This window comes from Mycteria americana, chromosome 2, assembly GCF_035582795.1.
Source record: "Mycteria americana isolate JAX WOST 10 ecotype Jacksonville Zoo and Gardens chromosome 2, USCA_MyAme_1.0, whole genome shotgun sequence".
NCBI lineage: Eukaryota > Metazoa > Chordata > Aves > Ciconiiformes > Ciconiidae > Mycteria > Mycteria americana.
In genome coordinates, this window is record NC_134366.1 from 113,283,392 (window position 1) to 113,302,524 (window position 19,133).

General features: G+C 36.8%; 1 protein-coding gene across 1 annotated transcript in view; it reads right to left on the bottom strand.

Moving 5' to 3' along the window:
* Window positions 1-19,133, bottom strand: part of DOK6 (docking protein 6) — a 264,406-nt gene that overhangs the window by 61,417 nt on the left and 183,856 nt on the right. Inside the window, exon 6 of the mRNA XM_075494295.1 lies at window positions 12,821-12,959. Within this exon, the coding sequence (XP_075350410.1) occupies window positions 12,821-12,959 (139 nt within the window). The remainder of the gene's footprint in view (window positions 1-12,820; window positions 12,960-19,133) is intronic.

Below are 19,133 nucleotides of genomic sequence, written 5' to 3' on the forward strand. Positions count from 1 at the left end.
CCTCAGTGGAGAACAGACTTCAAAAACTCTCTCTGGCATGTGTCAAGAAAGGTGAAATAAGGATGAACTCAGAATGTCCCCAGTTGGGAGAACCTTACCTGAGTAAGTTCGAGGCTGAAAAATTGCAATTCTAAGGCTTACATATGTATTTTGGCAAAAAAATGCTAGCATCTGTATTAAGAGTGTACACTGCACAGTTATTTGAGTTTCATTCTTTCTGATAAAGCAAATGCCTTGGACCTCACAAGCTTTCTTATGAAGTTTTTCTTCTATCATCTAAAACAGATCAGTAGTTTCCAGTTACACATATTTGTGGAAATCACATTTCCTTCAGCTACTTCATTTCAGTATATAGAAATTACTGGTACCAATGAACTTTAATAAAGTTCAACAGGAAGACAATTTTCTGAATACTTGCTGAAACAATAATCATCAATAACCTTTCATGAATATTCCTTATTAAGCTTATCAGCGCATGACTCTAGTATTCAGTAACACACATAGTCTTCCTGACCTCTACTTTCTGACATTTTCAGAAGTTAGTTTTATGTCATACAAAGAAATTTCAATTAAAAAGAAAAAAATAGCAAACCCATAACACATAAAAATTACTATCATGTAGTAAAGCCTTTTTAGATGACTCTTCGGTACCTTCCTAAAGAACACATTTGCTTCCTTTTAACTAGTCACTTTTAAACATTACCAATGCATCTTGAATCATACATACTGGGGCTAGTTATACATGTGTAATGCACATGAATGTACATGAACGTAAATTATTAAGTTTTAGCTTTGAAATATACTATGTTTTTGTAGGGGGGCTAAAAAAATATGCCTGTGCATATGAACACACGAATGAACATATTAGTTTAATTTAAAGTAATTTATTCATATTTCACTTAATATTTAATTTAGTAGCTCCATTGCCTTTAGCGGGCTTTTACAGATTTAAAATCAAGTGAGAAGCTGGTATATAAAAATAAAGGGCTATCTTTTCCACTGTGTGTGCTCTTACACATGGGGATCACATCATGATCGTGTACATAGATAGATACAGCCAGAGAATTCCTGACATTGCTCAGTTTTAAACTTGCAATCATTCAAAAGCAATGCACACACTTCTAAATAAATATATATAATGTATCTTTGGAAATATTTTTTGGGGTCCAGAAACAACTTAAATTGAGAGACAAGACTCTCCAAATCACAGTCCAAATTTCTGCATATAAAAGAAGCTAGTGAAATTTTTGCTTCCTTACTGATGCTACTTTACTAATGTAGCAAAAATAGCTGAAAATCAGGAACCCAATTTGGAGAGGGGGAAACAGAGAAGTGCTTGTAAATTGCTGTATCTTTCAACATACTTAATAAATCCTACAACTGGCAACCTTTCTCCATTTCATTTCATTTTCAGAGAATAACTCAGGTGGTTTTTTTCTGCTGGCAAAAGTTGCTTGGTGTAGTAGAGGTTGTAGATGCATGACCACATGCCGTATAAATCAAGCCTTTTGAAATCCATGGTTGCCATTTAACAGAACAGTCCTTTGCCTCTGTGCTGGTAAGTTCCAGCTTCACGAAACAAAGGAAATAGAATTATACCTGTTGCCATGGAAATCTGCAACTCTATCACTTTTTTTCTTCATGTAATAGAAAATGTATGTAAAGGTGATCACTGAACAATATGTGGGAAACATTACAGAAATGCTATCATTTTACAAATGATTTTACAAAATCTCTCAGCTAGTAGCAATTGCAACTTTTGCCACTGTGTCCTACAAGGAAATGATTAAGAATAGTAAAGAGACCACAAGTTCTTTCATTTTATAAACAAGAACCTACGCTGATTTGTCAATGGATTTTGAATCACAGACACTGTAGAGATATGCATTCAACAGCCAGCCATATGAATCCATATGAATCTTGCCTGGCAGTTACCTTTATGGAAATGGAATCTGACAGACTGAATATGTGATGAGACTAGCAGCTTTTACCCTGAGACAGTCATAAGTAACAGAGCGATGTATGCTTCTACCATAGCATGGAAAATCTTCATTAAGCCCTTTGCTGCTGAATACTGCAGAACTGAAAGATTTTTGAAAAACATATTCCTGCAGTTTAGAGGGGTCAGTACTCCAATACTTTTTAACATCTTCATCATCAACATGGGCAGTGGGACAGAATGCACCCTTAGCAAATTTGGGGATGACATCAAACTAGGGGGAGCAGTCAAATACCCTTATGGGAGGGCTTCTATTCAGAGGGAGCTCAGCAAAGCAGAGGAAAGGGCTGACAGAAATCTCATGAAGTTCAGCAATGACAGATGTTAATGCTGCAACTAGGTCAGGGCAACTCAGTGCACGAGTACAGCCTGGGGACTGACTTGCTAGGTAAAAGCTCTGCCAAAACGGACTTACTGGTCGCCCTGGTGATAACATGAATGATCAGCATACGTGTGCAGTGATGGAGGTTAACCACATACTGGACCACATTAGCAAAAGCATGGCCATCGGAGGAAGTCACATTTCTCCACTGTTTGGCATTTGTGAAACCACATCTGGAAGTTCAGCTGTAATCACAGAGTCTTCAGGTTTGGGCCCCGGCACAAGAGAAATGTCAAACTGGAGAGAGCCTAGCAGAGAACTTCTAAAATGCAGAATATGAGCAGTGGTGCTGGATTAAGTGTCTAATATTTATTCAGCATGAGAAAGAGAAGGCTAAGAGATATCTAACTCCAGTTTCTCTCTCTCTTCTTAAAGGTGTGTTGTAGAGAAGACTGTTACCAGAGATGTACAGTGAAAGGGCAAGGGGCAACAGTCACAGGCTGTGCCAAGGGAAATTCGAGACAGCTTTAAGGAAAAATTCTTCACAATGAGAGCAGCCCAGCACTGGAATGGGTGCCCATAATCTACATCCTTGGAGGTATTCAAAACTTGACTAGATAAGACCCTGGGTAACATGACCTAGTTTAGATGCAATCCCTGCTTTGAACAGAAGATTAGGTGAGCTGACCACCAGCAGTCCCTTCCAATGCCAATTTTTCTGATCCTGTAGTCAATGGGTTTGAAAATCTAAGAGCTAATGAGATGTGCTGTGCCAGTGCACTAACCTGACATTGTTTTGCTTACTGTAGTAGCTGCACATCTTTATACAATATAGCTACTGTAGTAAGTGAAATAATGTCAAATCAACAGTATAGGGTCTGTACTACTGTCTTACATTTCTCCTGAACCAGATTCCTGCGCAGCTGATAAATAAAAACTGTTAGCATGGCTGGCATCATATGGGATATCAGTAACATAAGAACAACAACCCAAGGCTGAGAGAAAAAAGGAACATAAACAACCCCTATCTGGACAGGTTTTGAGATTAATACATGTCAAAGGACTTGTATTGGAAAAGTGCCCATATTTCAGCTATGGTTTTTTTAGATACTAAATATCTGTCGTCTTCAGTCTAAACATAACCAGAGAGATTATTATAAATAATTTTCATGTTAGAAAATCTGTCATCTTTATAAAAAGGACTGGAAGCAGAGAAAAAAAGCAAAATGAAGACAAAGGGTGAACTTCACCTAATTTTTGTCCTACCAACAGGTACCTGATGAGCCAAAGCAGAAAAAGCACAGGAGGGATTTACAGAGTAACTTTAGGACTATTATGAGAGTTTTTGATCCCCTCTCAGATTATTACTTTTTATGATTCTCCTATTCTCTGAAAAGCACTGTGCCCCTCTGTAAATCATTGATAAAGATGTTTCTTATTAATCAGAGACAAAGCCTTAACTATTCCCTCGGGTGATACAAAGAACTCCTGAACAGAGTTGCTAAAACAGAGGAAAGCTTTGCTTGACAGGAGACACAGAATGATATTATAGTTCAAAAGACTGATGAAAACCATGTGAAAAATAACTTTTTCAGAAGTTAATTCTTCTGTGAATAGGTAATTGACTATGATTCAGGATTTGTTTTGTTGTTGTTTTGTTGCTGTGCTATTCCCAGCGTACAGCTGATTACTCTATGACCTTGGGTAATTCATACACAGCTGAATTTGGCCTTAATCTTTCTGTGCCTCATTTTATTCATTAGTATAATTATTATAATAATACCTGTCTCCTGAGAGCACTGGGTGGCTTCATCAGCTATTATTTTTGCTAATAATAATAGGAGCTCCATAGGCTACTTTAGTTTACTAGAAACAGTTTTCTCAAAATAACAGATATGAGATTAATAATAAGTTAAGCCCATTGGAGAACTGGCTTGAGAATTACTTTTCTAGTAATACTTAAATCAACATAACCTGCTCCTCTTTGGAGTTCCTGCTCCAAAGTCCATCAAAGAGACTTTGATGACATAAACCTACCAGCACAGTTATACAAGCAAGTTGTTTTAAATGGACAGCATGCAAAAAAAAACTTCCCTTCCATACTAAATGCTTCTCATAGTTTAGTTAAGGGGAGGGCTGGGAATAGCCAAATAGGGTTCAGTCAGGCATGCAACAACTACCATATAATTACAGCAACCATTCCTAATTTATCGCTCATATCACCCATGGCTTTTAGCAAATAAGACTGCTAATCAAATCATAAATTTTGTTCAGGGAAAGTTCTTTGGCTCTTCACTTTCTGCATTTTCTAGAAACAAATATTAATTTCAACTTGACAGTGTCTCTCCAACTGCTTTGATAGCTCTGTAAACATGCAATATTCTGCAAAGTACAAGAAAAGCAAAAAAAAAAAAAACAAATGTGCTTATGACACCAACCTTCAAATCTACATATATTCAAATGCAACTTTGTCAAGTTGAAATAAATGATACCTGACTTCTAAGAATATGTACCTAGCGCTTTAAAAAGTTCCTAGAAATGTAGATAGGTGGCTACATGGATTTTTAAAGCACCTACGTGCTAAATTCTCAGGAGGGTTTGCATCTTCAGATACCTTACTATGCAAACATCTTTGTCCTGTTGCATTTAAACAAACTAACCAGACCCTAGCTGCTGAAATGTTCACAATGCAGCATACTTGCATGCAAACATATAAATGAGGTGAACAGAACAGGGAAAACAGTGTTCATAGGATTCATGTATACATCTTCAGAATGGATTCATAGGATGGAGCAGGCTCCTGGCAGACAAGAAACCGTACTCTCTCTGTTATGGGACACCTCTGTGAAGCTTTCATTACAAATTTTGGTTTAGCTCCTGCTTTATATTAAGAGGAAGGCAGATTTCAATCTGAGTGTTAGGTAGCACAATAGACAGAAAGCTAGAAGAAAATTATAACATTATACAAAATATTCCAGAAATTTTTAAGAAGGAAAGAATGAGAGTAATTTCTAGGTTAGGATGCACATCCATGTGGTGAGGTACGTGGGTTTTAGTCCCTAGGAGAGGGACTTTTTGCTTTCAAGACCATCCAGCCCAATGGCTAGGGATAAGAGAGATTTCAAAATTGTGTCAGGCAAGGGAGGAATTGGATTTTTCCCACAATGCTCTGAATGAGAGCCCTCATGACTACAACCAGTTCAAAAACATTCAAAACTCCAGTGCAAGCTCTAGTGAATAGTTTTCAAATGGCAAAAGGGCATTTAAATTACATCACCAACTACCAAAATATCTGATACACTCTTATGCAAGGACTTGCCAGCTCTGCTCTCGCACCTACCCACGGCACTTACCTACACAATCCACAAACCTTTATGTTGTCTGCAGTGTTTCTGACATGATGAATAGCTCTGTTCCCCCACTGCGTACGAGCAGCTGCACTAACCCTTCGTTACCACAGTAAAGACTTTCCCTGTACTGCAGTTTCATTCAAACACACAGCAAACATCCAGCAACAACCACCACCTGCAGCGTCCCCTGAAGAAGCAGGGCTTTACACCTCATCCTCTCACTGCCTGCAAGGTGCCCTATAGGAGACAGTAGACTCCTTCAGCTGATGGAGGAAGAGACGAGTAAAAAAGATGTTGACTTGGTAGGAAAGGAATAGGCAGAAGCCATGGAAGTTCAGCTTTCATGGCAGGATGAAGTATTTTCTTTTAGGAAGTGAATGCATCTGCTGCATAGTTTTTGAATGCTGCTGCAGTATTTGAATGTCTGTGAATGTCTATGTTTCTCAAAAAATGCCAGTGAAATAAGTCTACATTCAAGAAAATATTTTCTTTCAAATCAGATTAAGAAATAAAACAGCTCCAGTTGGAGGAATCATTAACTGCCGCTGAAACCAAATCTGAATTTTCACAAACCCTCTACTTTCTTCTGAAGTGGTGAATGTCGGGATTAGACTTGCGACCCAACTCTAGGATTTGCTTCATCCAAGTACACACAGTTTTCTGAGCCCAGGGACTAACAAAGAGCCTGGAAAAATTCTCAAAAAAATTCTCAGAGAAAAATCAGATTTAGGAAAAATGTCATTATGTGCTTAATGAACCAAGAACCCTATGGGAAATTACTGATACTTATGGGAACTGGGTTTGCAAAACTCAAACCTAAAAGTACACAGATTCTGAGTTGGGGGGGCGGGAGGGAAGAAGTCAGCATTCTTGTTTTTGTGGTTAATCTTGGCGATATTTACAGATGGTCATGGCTTGCCAGTGGATAGACAGATCCTGCAGTGGAACACTCCCAATTTTCTATTACTGGTTTCCACCGCAAAGAAGGGTGAGCTTTACTTGTCTAGAAGTCCTCTTCTGCCAAAAGTGCTGCAAGGCTATTTCAGCTTTAACCTGTAACTTTCAAAGACCTCTAGAAACAGTAATTGAAATAAGCTTCACAACACCTGTAAGAACAAAGTAAACAATTCACCAACTATGTATTGCAATAAAGCAGCCAGCTTTTTACAGGATTATAAAGTTTCTAAACAAATATTATACAGCAACATCACACAGTAGTTTCAGATGGGAAATACAGAACAATATTGAGCTAAGTATTTGCATGAATAACTGACCTGAGGCTATACTTTAGCTTACATAAAGTGCATGAGTTCATGAATGATCATATGTATTCAGAACCTCAGTACCCGAGCTTATACATAACTTGGAAACAGAAGAAAATGTACTAAGAGATCAGTGTGTCATAACATGGGATCATCTATGGATGAACTCTGGAATTTCCTTCTCCAGGTATTGACTTGACCCAAATACACTTAGGCAGAATTACAACATAAAAGAGCTTTGTCATATTAAGTAAATTGCAGTGCTGAAATGGAGCCCAAAAGACATATATTTTAACTAAATATTTCATATAATCATTGGGTCGGCAGCCTCCACTAGTGTCTCTCTGAATTTCCCATACTTCACAAGTTGAAAATAATAGTTATACCATTGCACAAAGACATAAATAACAACCATAAACCAGACGAAGCTCTGAAGATGCATTGGCATTGAAACCATCATTTTAAAATGAAAATTTAGAGTGTTTGATGTGTTTGTTGATGATGTTCGATCCTGTAACGTTTCAGTGAGTATGTGTTTAGGTTGTGATCAGGTTAAAAATACATGAAGAAAAATGTAGTACAAACTTGTTTATAGAGCAAAGCTAAATTAAAAGTTCACTAATGCTGTTATTTTCTCCAGCCTCAGAGTTTGATTTTTTTCTTTTCTGATTCTAAGACAATTTACATTGTTATTCTTCATTCTATTTACATTCTTATTAATACCATGCCTGACAACCCTGTCATTTATATTTATCCTCAGACCAGTCCTATGAAATACGGTTACCCTCCTCATTCTGTTCCAGATAAGAAAGAGAAAGATTAAATGACTCGCCGGCTTATTTCTTAAGCACCTTCCTCTTCAACCTCTCCTTAAGCCCAGTTCCATTGCCTGATATTTGTCTTCTTTGGCACATTCATTCATTATTTCCCTCCTAATAACTTTTTAAAAAAAATAATATATAAACTCATAAATATTATCTTTTTTAAATGACAGAACTCTATCATGATGACTCATTCACTTAAATATTAGAGACAAGACTTGTAAATAATGAGAGTGGAAGAGAAATATACGGATACAGTGTTTCATAAAGGTGTTTCTCTTCTGGTAAATGTTAAAAGGATCACAATCTAAAGTGACATTATTTTTACAGCTCTGCTGTCTAAAGCAAAACAATGGTCATAGAATATTTTGTATGATAATAAGTTATGAAACTTGCAGCATTATCATTTCCTCATGAATTTACACTTCAGTCTTACTGATGTTTAGTTAACTTCAACAGGTTAACATCAACTTTAGTGCTATCTTATTTAGAATTATTGTTTTACACATAGTAAATTTTTATTCTTTTGAGATTACATAATAGGTTTTTATTGGCAGCTCTTGAAAAAAGTGACTTATAAGGTTACAAAGGTACAACGATTTCCTTAGTGTGCCTCCCTCATATGGGTAGTCATAACATGAGAAATCTACAGCTCTTAACCCCCCATTTTATACACTCGAACAACAATGGGTGCAGAAGCTACCTCAGGAGTGTTTTCAGTGGAGGCTGAGTGGCAGAAGATCAAAGCTGGCATTAGGGAGGAAAATCAGGTCTTAAATTCCGATGCCATGTGACAGTAAGCACGTTGTCATCCTGGTGTAGAGGTTAGACAGACAAGTGCTGCTGAGAACAGCTGTTTTCATATACCAGTGTTTGAAAATTATCTTCACTGAGATTCTTTAAAAAGATCACCAAAACCAACATCATCTACTGATTGCAAGGAGGAGGATATTCAGCATTTATGGAGGGTGCGTTATTCTTTTTCCTTCTCTCCTCACAATGGGATAATTGGGAAGATCTGATTGTTCACTTGTGCTTCTGTAAACCAATTCAGCTCAGTAACCCTGCAGAATCCTCTTCCTTTTAGCTAGTTTTTTTTTTCCAGATTAGCAAACTTAATTGACTCCCTGGGTCAGATAAGCACCTGAGCCAACAGAAGGGAACTGGAAGGAGCTTGCAGACCAGCCTGGGGACAGGTGAAGGGGGGAACAGCTGGTTGTTAGACACTCAGATGAGCATCTTCCATGCTCAACATTAGACTACAGTTAGTGGGGATACATGCTATTCTTGAGGTTATCACTTTTTTTTTTTTTTTTTTAATTCCAGGACTGCCAATTTAAAAACAAGGGGGGGATGGTGTGTATGTCTGTGCAAGAGAAGAGGTATGTAAGAATGCAGACTATTCAGATGATAAAACCAGAGTTGACGACACTCTCATCTAGATAATACAACAGCACTAAATAAAATCTTGTAAATAGAAAGCCAGTCATTGTTCATTTTAATTAATTTGTTGTGTTGATACTGGAAAACCGCTAACAAGACACTCCCATATTGCCCCCTCCCCTCAAAAAAACACCCATAAACAAAAATTATCACCTGTATTACACGGATCCATTAGTGAAGACTGAAAAAAGTGAAAATACAGATAACAATTTCCCTGGAAAGAATTTCAATTTAATTACTTGCATTGGCCCAAATTTGCTATTGTCCCAAACAAAGTGAGCATAAAACACTATCACTTTGTCAATTTAACATTTCAAACTCAATCAAGAAGACCACCTGAGCTAAATTAGATCATTGTCCACTTTGCCACAGTATTTGAATAAATTCCAGTCTGCTTTGATCACAGTAAAACCATTAACCAACTCAAACCCACATCTATGCCAGGGAGTATTGATCCCATATTTCAGGTCCTTCTTCCAGTGTTATAATTTGAAAGGGAAATGGGCAGAAGACAAAAGTGTGCACATGACTGCCTACTTAAACTGAGTGGGCTTCTCCTGCTTGTGATGACAATGGGGCAGACTTGGTACTGTATTAGCTGCCACAGAACAATTTTGCTTCTATTCCATGCCCTTTTGAAGGTAATGGGAAGAATTAGTTTCCTTCTGATGTCTCTCTCTTATTAACACAGTTATCCAGCAAGTTACTTGGCTTGAGCAATGGATTTCTTAGCATAAAAATGAATTTATTGCTTAGTATTCTGAAGCAGCATTTTTGTGTGCACAGACCTCCATAAATGGAGTAAATGTGGCCTGTGGCTGCCTGCAATACCTTTATCTGACAAGTCTCTGGCAGCAGTAACTAATTTTACCTTCTTTCTTCTGCCAGAATTTGTTTCCGGGTTTTTTGTGTGTTTTGTGTCTTTTTGCTTTTTTTATCAGTAAGATGATGTACTTTGTATATTCATTATGAGAACTAAGCATAATCCGTATATTTCATCAAGGTTGCTTTGGTAAAATATGCACTTTGATTTCCTTTAGAAGCTGTATTCACTTTTTATAATACTGGATTATCACCTATTATAAACTGGAAAAATTTAAATGAAACTCCACTGTATTAATTACTTAAAATATGTTAACATTTAGGACAGAACACGGAAATATTCAAGAGTCCTTTCTAATGTATCACTTCTAATGACTGGAAGGAAGAAGTAAAGATGGAATTACCGTTACATTTCTTCCATTTTTCTGATTTGTATAATAATGGATATACCATTAAGCTTTCTTTACTTTAAAAAAAATTATTTCATTTTCACCTTTAAAAAAAAAAAGATTTAATTCTATACTATTAAGCATGAGCTGTTCATTACAGAAAGGGTCAGGAAAGGGCAAAACCCCCCAAGTATAGAACTATGGATACAAAGGATCAAAGGTCAAGCTTTGGGAAGACCTAAAAGACATTTATGGCCTCTAGATCCCCGATTTAAAAATATACTTTTGCTTGTATTACAATTTCAGATCTTATGGAAAAAATATACATAGGCATTTGGTGAAACTGTTGGATTTAGATATCGGAGAAGCAATTATACTTGATAAAAGGAAAATAACATATACTTAGTCTATTTAATATCTTCAGATTTTGTTTCTAATATGAATACAACTCAAATGCTGCAGATGACACAGATGACCACTTAAATATTCAGCACCCCATCAGTTAGGTGCAGCAGAGCTTCCAAAACTAAACCAACATTAGCTTACTAGTTAAAGTATAAAATAAACAGATTTTTCAGCCTCTTTTACACAGCCCACAGCTTCTACGCAGCCTACAGCAACCTACAGCAGGCCTACTGATCTCCCTCTGCTATCACAGCACAGCCTCATCCAGGAGCCAAGTACATGATACACTGCGTGGCTGATGAGTCATTTCTATTCCTCAGCCTGCTCTCAGAGTTTGATATTACATACCATATGGCCACAGCCTTCATAAATGAGGTTTCGAGGAAATCATCTGACAGCAGAACGGAAATGGCTTTGCTAAGCAGCAAAGCTGCTAATCGATAGCTGGAAGACCTGAAAGTGGTGGTTCCATGAAAGGAAAATCCTGTATAATCCTGGTCTAAGCACTTATTACGGCAGCATGAAAATGCTCTAATTTCTTTTACTGGTGTAGACACTTTAAAAGCAAACATATTTATAATGATGTTGTTTCCTGGTTTTGGACTATTATTCAATCACTTTCTGCCCAGCAGCATGCAGGGGTTTTTGCCAGCACTTCTGCTACTTCAGATACTCTTCCATTTACTCTATCATCTTGTCTTGAACTTTCCAGCAATTGCTCCTATGTCCCTAACCTTATTCTAATCTTGATTGTGAACTCTCCTCTTCCTGCTTTTTCTGTCCAAAGTTTGTGCATCTCAATTATTGTGCAAATGCTCCTACTTTGTCTAGTTTTATTGAAAAACTCATCCACCTTTCTTCATAAACCACCAAAAAGTCAATTTTTCTGACTTCCCATCTCAGATCTTACTTAGAGACATGCAGAGTCTGAGGGGAGCATTCAACATAACTGACTTTTGACATGGAAATCTAAGTCTTTTCCAAGATTCTTTTTCAGTAAATAGAGGAAGATAGACTTATCTGGGGAGTAATTAGGAGGAAGAGTTGAACATTGGGGGTTTTAGTTGCCCTTTGCAAGAGCCTTTCTCTCACGAGTGTGAGCAAGATATTTTGACAGTGATGAAGTGTGTGGGGAGAGGATCACGTAACTCACGTTTGCATGACTGTGGGCACGTACATGGTGGGCGAGGGAAGGAATGAAGGAAGAAAGAGTCACTGGAAATGGTGCAATTAACCTCACATATCTTTCTAGGGACAAAGATACATGGAGAATTGTGGTTATCTGAGAAGAAAAGCATGCAGACCAGGTTCCCTGGCCTCCCCATATATTTCCTCTCTGGTGGATATAAAGGTAGCTTCAAACCACATTTGAAAGTTAGCTTTCTAGAATGATCATTTATGACCATCTCTACTTCTAAGCATACAGGTAACACTTTTTTCTTTCTGTCCTAAAAAACTCCAAACTTTTCAGTGGTCACTTAAAGATAAATTGTGCAAACTGGAAATTCTGAACTTAAAATTAAAAAATAGCTCTTTTTGACCTCACATGGCATTGGTACTTATTACAGTGTAGGGGAAGTAATTTCTTTCAGGGTTTAAGAAAAACAGAACGTGTCTTCTGTCACCTAGGCGTGTTTATACTGGACTTTTTTTTTCCACCTGTGAGGCCATGAGGAGCAAATAACACTTATTCATCGATAGTCAAGTCATAGCTGGCTTCAGCTAAAGGCTTAATCTTTGAGTAACAGAGCCACAATTTTTAAGAAAGTAACCACGGATCTCATGTTTAATGGTATCCACCATTCCAAAAAGACACCAACAATAGATCATTGTATAGCACATGCTGAAAATCCCTGACCATGAAAATACATAAATCCGAAAGTCTGTTTTGTCTTAGCCACACAGCTAATACCATCATTATGGCTGAATCCACGAACTGCCATTACTCCATACTTTTGTTCATTACTAATTTTTATAAGTTTAAAGATTTTGGTGAAGGGACCTTACCCGTGCCTTCTGTTCCATCTCCATCATCAATCTTTCATGTTGCTCTGCTATTGCCAGTGTTGCAGAATGGACTTTCTGATATATCATTTCCCCTTCTCGTGTCTGAAAGGTGAACAGCCCTTCTCCTGTGTCACACATCCTGCAGTGAGATTTAAGCAGAATGGAGGGAAAAAAATGAGTACTGTGTAATTTTTATCTAACTATTATAAAAAGTGCACATTCTGCAGTAGAAAATGCCAACTTTTGTACTTAAACTCTGGGATTCTGAACGTCCGCAGTTATTTTTACCCTTGAAGAGAGACATATTCCAAGACATGTGCGTAACCATGAACATAACCTTTAAATTCAGTTTTAATCATCCCCTGGATAGTGAAAAATAAGGCCCATCATAGAATAAAAACTTGAGGTAATACAGTCAGCTATTTACGGCATTGTTTCAAATGTCTGCACTGGTAAATGGGAGCTAAACTTAATTCTCTTAACTAATTGATGCCAGAAGTTCGTAGCACATCATGACTTTGAAAAGTTGACATTTTAAGAGAACACTGACCAATTAAAAATGCTATTATGGCTGATCACTGCAAAGAAGCTGTACTGAAAGACAGCATTAAGAGGGTTAGATTATAACTGTCTCAGTACATTTATGTGAGGCAGCATCTAAAGCTATCTTGATAATTACAAAAGCCATTCAGTCTATTTGACAATAGGAACAGTATTTCTGTAGTATAAGAAGATTAAATAGTGAAAAAAAGCCCCAGAAAAAAAAATTATTTTCTCCTTTTGAGAGAGCAACTGCTACTATCCTTATCTGTGATATCGCTGTAGCATTATTCTGAGGAAGAAGAGTGGTATACGGTAAATGCAATGACAAAGAAGACCGGGAAATATAGAAAATGTGAGTAGACAACAATGTTAGATTGTTGAGTGACTGTTACTTCAGGATATATACTGTGTTAAACAGCAGTGCAATTTGATGTATTTATATTAGTAGTTCCATTACATTATCAGTGTCTGATTTCTGTATTTTTATAGAATTCTTCTTGCAATTTTAGAAATCGAATTAAAAAATCCTTTTTATTTGGTCTGATACTTCCTGTAAAGGTTTTCAGTTATCTGTGATAGAAAAATGTTGACCTGAGTCACTGACGCATAACATTCTTCAACAACAGAAAGATTTTGATTTGCCTTAAAATACCAGATTCCTTTAATGTTTTGGTGGTTTACATTATTTTTAAGGGCATCTAATTTTTTTAATATTCCAACACCTTTAACATGGCCCCAGAAAGCTCATGAATTAAAAAGCATTTTAGAAAAATGTGTGCCAAATAGTCTAAGATTCTAACAGAAAATGTTGGAGGCAGAAACAGATAAAACAGAGGCGCTTCTGGAAAACAGCTGGTGAAAATACTTAATAATGATCAACTGAGGTGTTGAAAAGAAAGTCATAGTCTTAAGAATAGATGATTCACTATATTATCCATATAGATATTATCCATAATTCTGGAATAAAAACAGCCTTCCCCATCCCAAGATGTAAAGAAAATACAATCCCCTTTTAGACAGGTATTATTTGACCAGTATTAATGTGGTGTGCTAATTAATAGATTAAAAAAGAAAAGCTTTTGTATTAAATTCCAACGGAGATCAAGATCCTTGATGTAAACATTTAAGGTATTTTATATCTTTAGCCACAATCCTCCAAAGAGCTTCTGGAAGAAATAAAACATCTCCAGAGCTTTGCAACATTATGGCAACGGCCTTTCAGATCCCTCAGGGCATCATATAGCTGGTACTCTGCTTTTGTGTAAAGAGATCTTAATAAAATTCAAACAGCATGAAATGGAAAGTCTGGAATAAATGACGAGGTTTCAGAAACTGAAGCAAAATATGATCTCTTTGTTGGTTTCAGAGGATGAAAAATCCTCGGGGATAAAAACAAGGAAGCAGGCAACAGGGCATGATTAAGATTCAGGAGTTAAGCCGCCGGTTTTAACTGAGCAAAACCTAGCCACCAGCGCTGCCGATCAGACCAGCGTCTGTACCGTCTGCATGAGCCACGGGTGGAGGCGGCAGTGGTGTGGGCTGCAGCTCTGCCCTGGCACCTCGACCACTGCCCAAGACAGCACCGTGGGGCCCTACTTCCCAACCGCAGCGGGTGACCACGACCCATGTGTCACGCCAACGACGGAAAGCCATTGATGGCAGCCTCCCCGTGTCTGGATTGTGGGCTTCCCTGGCTAATGCTGGATGATATGCACACAGCCACTCAAAACTGGAGGTGGAGGAGAATTACGGGCATAATTTTTTAAAAGTGCCGAATTCCCCTAACTCGCTTTGAAGTTTAACAGGACTTAAAAGCCTCAAGAATAGAGCAATTGGTACCTGGTACGTCCGAGCTCTGTAAAAGCAAAGATTGTTAGAATAAAACTTTCTTTCTTCCATCTAAACTTGTTACTAGTAATCTGTCTCCCAAGGAGATGAATCCCTTTGCCATAGTGAAGTTTTCCTGTTCAGCTCCTCAGGATGTTATTGCTTTACTTAGATGAAATTCTGAGTTTAGACCTTCTAGTCTAGTCTAGTCTAGTCTAGTATTTCCTAGTTTTTTCTAGTCTTTTCTATTTTCTGTTCTATTCTATTCTAGTTATGACACCAAGAGCAGCGGTATGTTTTAGGGTTAGTTTCAGTCGTTCTAGAACAAGGAAACACAAACTAAAATAGAAACACTCCTAAGCATGATGGAGATGGGGACAGGGAAAGCGGTAAGTGTGCTCTCCTAAGCTTAAGAATTTTGCCAAAAAACAGAGGACCTTTACTTATCTGACCAATGGGAAAGCCCATGAGCTGAAACACACTTCTTGTTCTATTTACAGTCAAAACATAGTCAGCAGAACAAATAAACTGTTTTCTCTACAACCTCTACTAGATGCAAGATAACTGTCCATTTAAACCTACAGTTTCAGGTTTAGCCTTGTGAATGTGTTGCTTTATTACCACTGAAAGTGAAATAACTGTGGGTAAATTCAAATTTCTCTATGTTCAAAGCACACATGGTTGTTTAGTTGTGTCCTTTTTTGGTTACTATGAAATATATTTTAAAATGAATCAATTGCTGCTTGAAACTTTTCTCAAAACCTTTAAAAAACTCTATGTTTTCTACTAACCTTTTAAAATGAAAAATTACATTTTCCAAAGCATAGATCAAAACTTGTCATAATTATTACTTTTTGCTTTTCTGCAAAATAGTTTTCTGCATTTTTGATACTTAATAAACAAAAACTTGATTATAATTTTATGTCAATTTAGTAACATCTTCATAACTTTTACATTTCCTAGAATCACTTTAGAGAAAAGACAGAAGAAAGGTGTGGGCCTTTTCTTTTCCTGGTACTCTCTCAGTTATGCACTGCAACCCAACCAACTCTGTATGACCTTCACTGTCAAAAAATTTCACTGATTTTGTATACTTTAATCTTTTGATGAGAGACTTAACAGTCTGCGGATGCTTGAAATCATGCTGATGTTAGCTTCTCTATTTCTGTGTTTTCCAACTTTAAAACAGGAATGTCATTAACCTGTGCCTTAGGATACTTAAAGATTCAATGCATTAAAACGTATGAAGTGCTTTGACTGAAATAGGAAAGTGCATTTTTTTCTGTATCATTACAGAATGATATAATTGGGCAGATAATGAAACCAGTACATAAACAGTGTTGCAAATAATTGTAAATTTTTTACTCCTTAAAATACTGCCACAGGTTTTCACAACCATCATTGTTAGTTGGAGAAGGTGAGAGCTAAGATTACGGCCCAGGACAAACTGGATTCAGAGATCAACAGCGAAAGTTCTTGCTTTTAGTCAAAGGTAGAGATTCTGTTCAAGCCAAAGAGATTTTCCGACCAGTATTGTCAGATTTTTTCAACATTTCCCAAATTCACACAACGGTTTCCCAGTGCCTCTGCTCACTACAGTAACTTCGGTCTTTTAGAGCAGAATCAATACTACGTATTAACCTTGTAGAATTCCCTTCAAAAAGGAAACTTTGTTGACTTGATTTGACCACCATTTGCATATGGTACTTCTTCCCAAATAGAGGTTCGTGCTCTCATGTCATGGTTGAAATATTTTAAAAGTTTAACAGTGCAATATTCAGCAACTGCATAAGAGGACAAGATTTTGACATCTCAGCCTCATTTCACTCTTTTGGTAAAGGGTAAAATGCATTTTTACAATAATGAAGGTTGCCTGAAAACTGAGATGCTCAGAAACATTATTTGCTTTAAGTCCTTGATTTAAAAGAAAGGATAAATGACTATCGTAACTAGAAAATTTGTAGTTCTTCATATATCTAAATCTAATTTTTTAATGGATTCGAATGATTTCTTTTTACCCATAAATAATTATTAAAGAAATAATGGCTGATTTGTAAATTCATTACTCAAAAGTATATAAAACTACATACAAATAACTAAAAAAAGGTAAACATTCTCAAATAGGCGCTGAAAAAATATCATAAAATACTATTACTATTAATAACTAATTACTATTAATAACTATACCTATTAATAACTAATACATAATAAATAGCTACTACCCTAGTTTAGTATTTCTAGTTCTTTAAATAAAAATGGACTTTAAATTTTTAAATGAGAACAGACCATGAACAGGTATTGTCCAGTAATCAGAGTGCTAAAGGTTACCAGTACCAAACTGGATGTAATTGCTCTTGCATAGTCTGCACTTAATGTGAAAAAGCTGTTTACTCAGACACTTCAAGACCCAGAAATGAAGTTAGTTAGTGCTTATTTCCTGTATGCTGAAGAAGGTTCTACCTATGGGACCAGACCTGTAACTGTCACAAGTTGAGCAGTAAATAAAAGACAGCCTTTCTTTCAAGCCTTGAAGCTGTGGCTGTCAGTCAGGAAAGAACTAATTGGTATGCAAAATTTAACTCTGAACTGAGACACGTATTTCTTGTGTTGCTACAGCTTTGATTTTCTAAAAAGTGGTGGAAACTAGCAATTTTGCCTGCAATTTAATTAGATTATCAGAGGAGACACACAAACACTCTCTCTCTTGTGTATATCTAACTTTTGTTCTTTCCTTGTTTGTTGTTATCTCAACTTGAGCTAAGCCATTTTGACAGAAATCCTGTTTGTTCTTTGTGTGCAAGGACGTTACACACAGCATACGCTAAAGACAGGCTAGCTAACTAGTAGACCTCACTAAGAAATGAGTGCAAAGCTCCCCTGAGGGTCCAAATTCTTTGCTCATTCCAGCCTTCAACACATGCTAGCTTGCTTTCTCCCAAAGTTGTTCTTTCCAGAGAAAGCAAAAAAAAAGCAAGGAAAGCAAATAAAATCTTTGTGGCTGGGGTATATTTAGATAAAAATCTCGTTTTATACTTAGGAATACTTATCAAAACAACTTCAAAATAAACTACGTATGTTTTTATAAAATTGTAAGTCAACTTCTATGTTGAAAGGATAGAAAAACAGAGGAAGAAATAAAAAAATGTTTATAAGAATCCTAACTTACAATAAAGCAGGCAAAAAATGAATACATTTGGTGGGGGAATCAATAAGAAAAAAGATAACTACATAAATAGGATATGTATGGGACCTAGGAAAGGTCTATGAGTGAAGCAGAGAGAAGACAATTAATGGGAAATGTGCACCAAGTGTAATTAATTCAGGTATAGAACTTTGACAGCAGACGTGGTTAGAAAGACCTAAAGTTGGGACAAGGTCGGTGAAAGCAGTGAAAATGTCCTACGAAAAATCTGTGAAAGGGAAATGAAGATCACCAACGATATAAAGGGCAACATCCAGAACAAGCAGACACAGACTCTCTAAATGTTCTGAGTGTAGCCTGTTACTCATACCGTACATGAATAATGAGTTAGATTGCCATGCTTTGCTGTCAGCATTTCAGAGTTTTATCCAAAGTGTTAAACAGGTATCCTGGCAATTTTATGATCTGAGAAGCAAATAATGAAAATTATCTGATATATGAGGCATCTGCCTGCCCCCCTTAATGATGGTTATTTACTGGCAAGAATATACAACACAAAAAAGTAATTATGCATGATATCTACTAATTGCTGGCTATAGACATTCCTCCATAACATTTATTGTCAAGTTGTTGCACTTCAGCTGAGGTGGGTAACTTTCCACTGTTCTTGCACATGCTTATGAGATATAGATAGCAGTGTTTAATCTTAAATTAGCTTGCTTTCATGTGGAATCTCCTGGAATTTGGCCTGAGTTAGTACAGGGAACATGGAGTATTACCACACCTCTGATATGGCTCAGT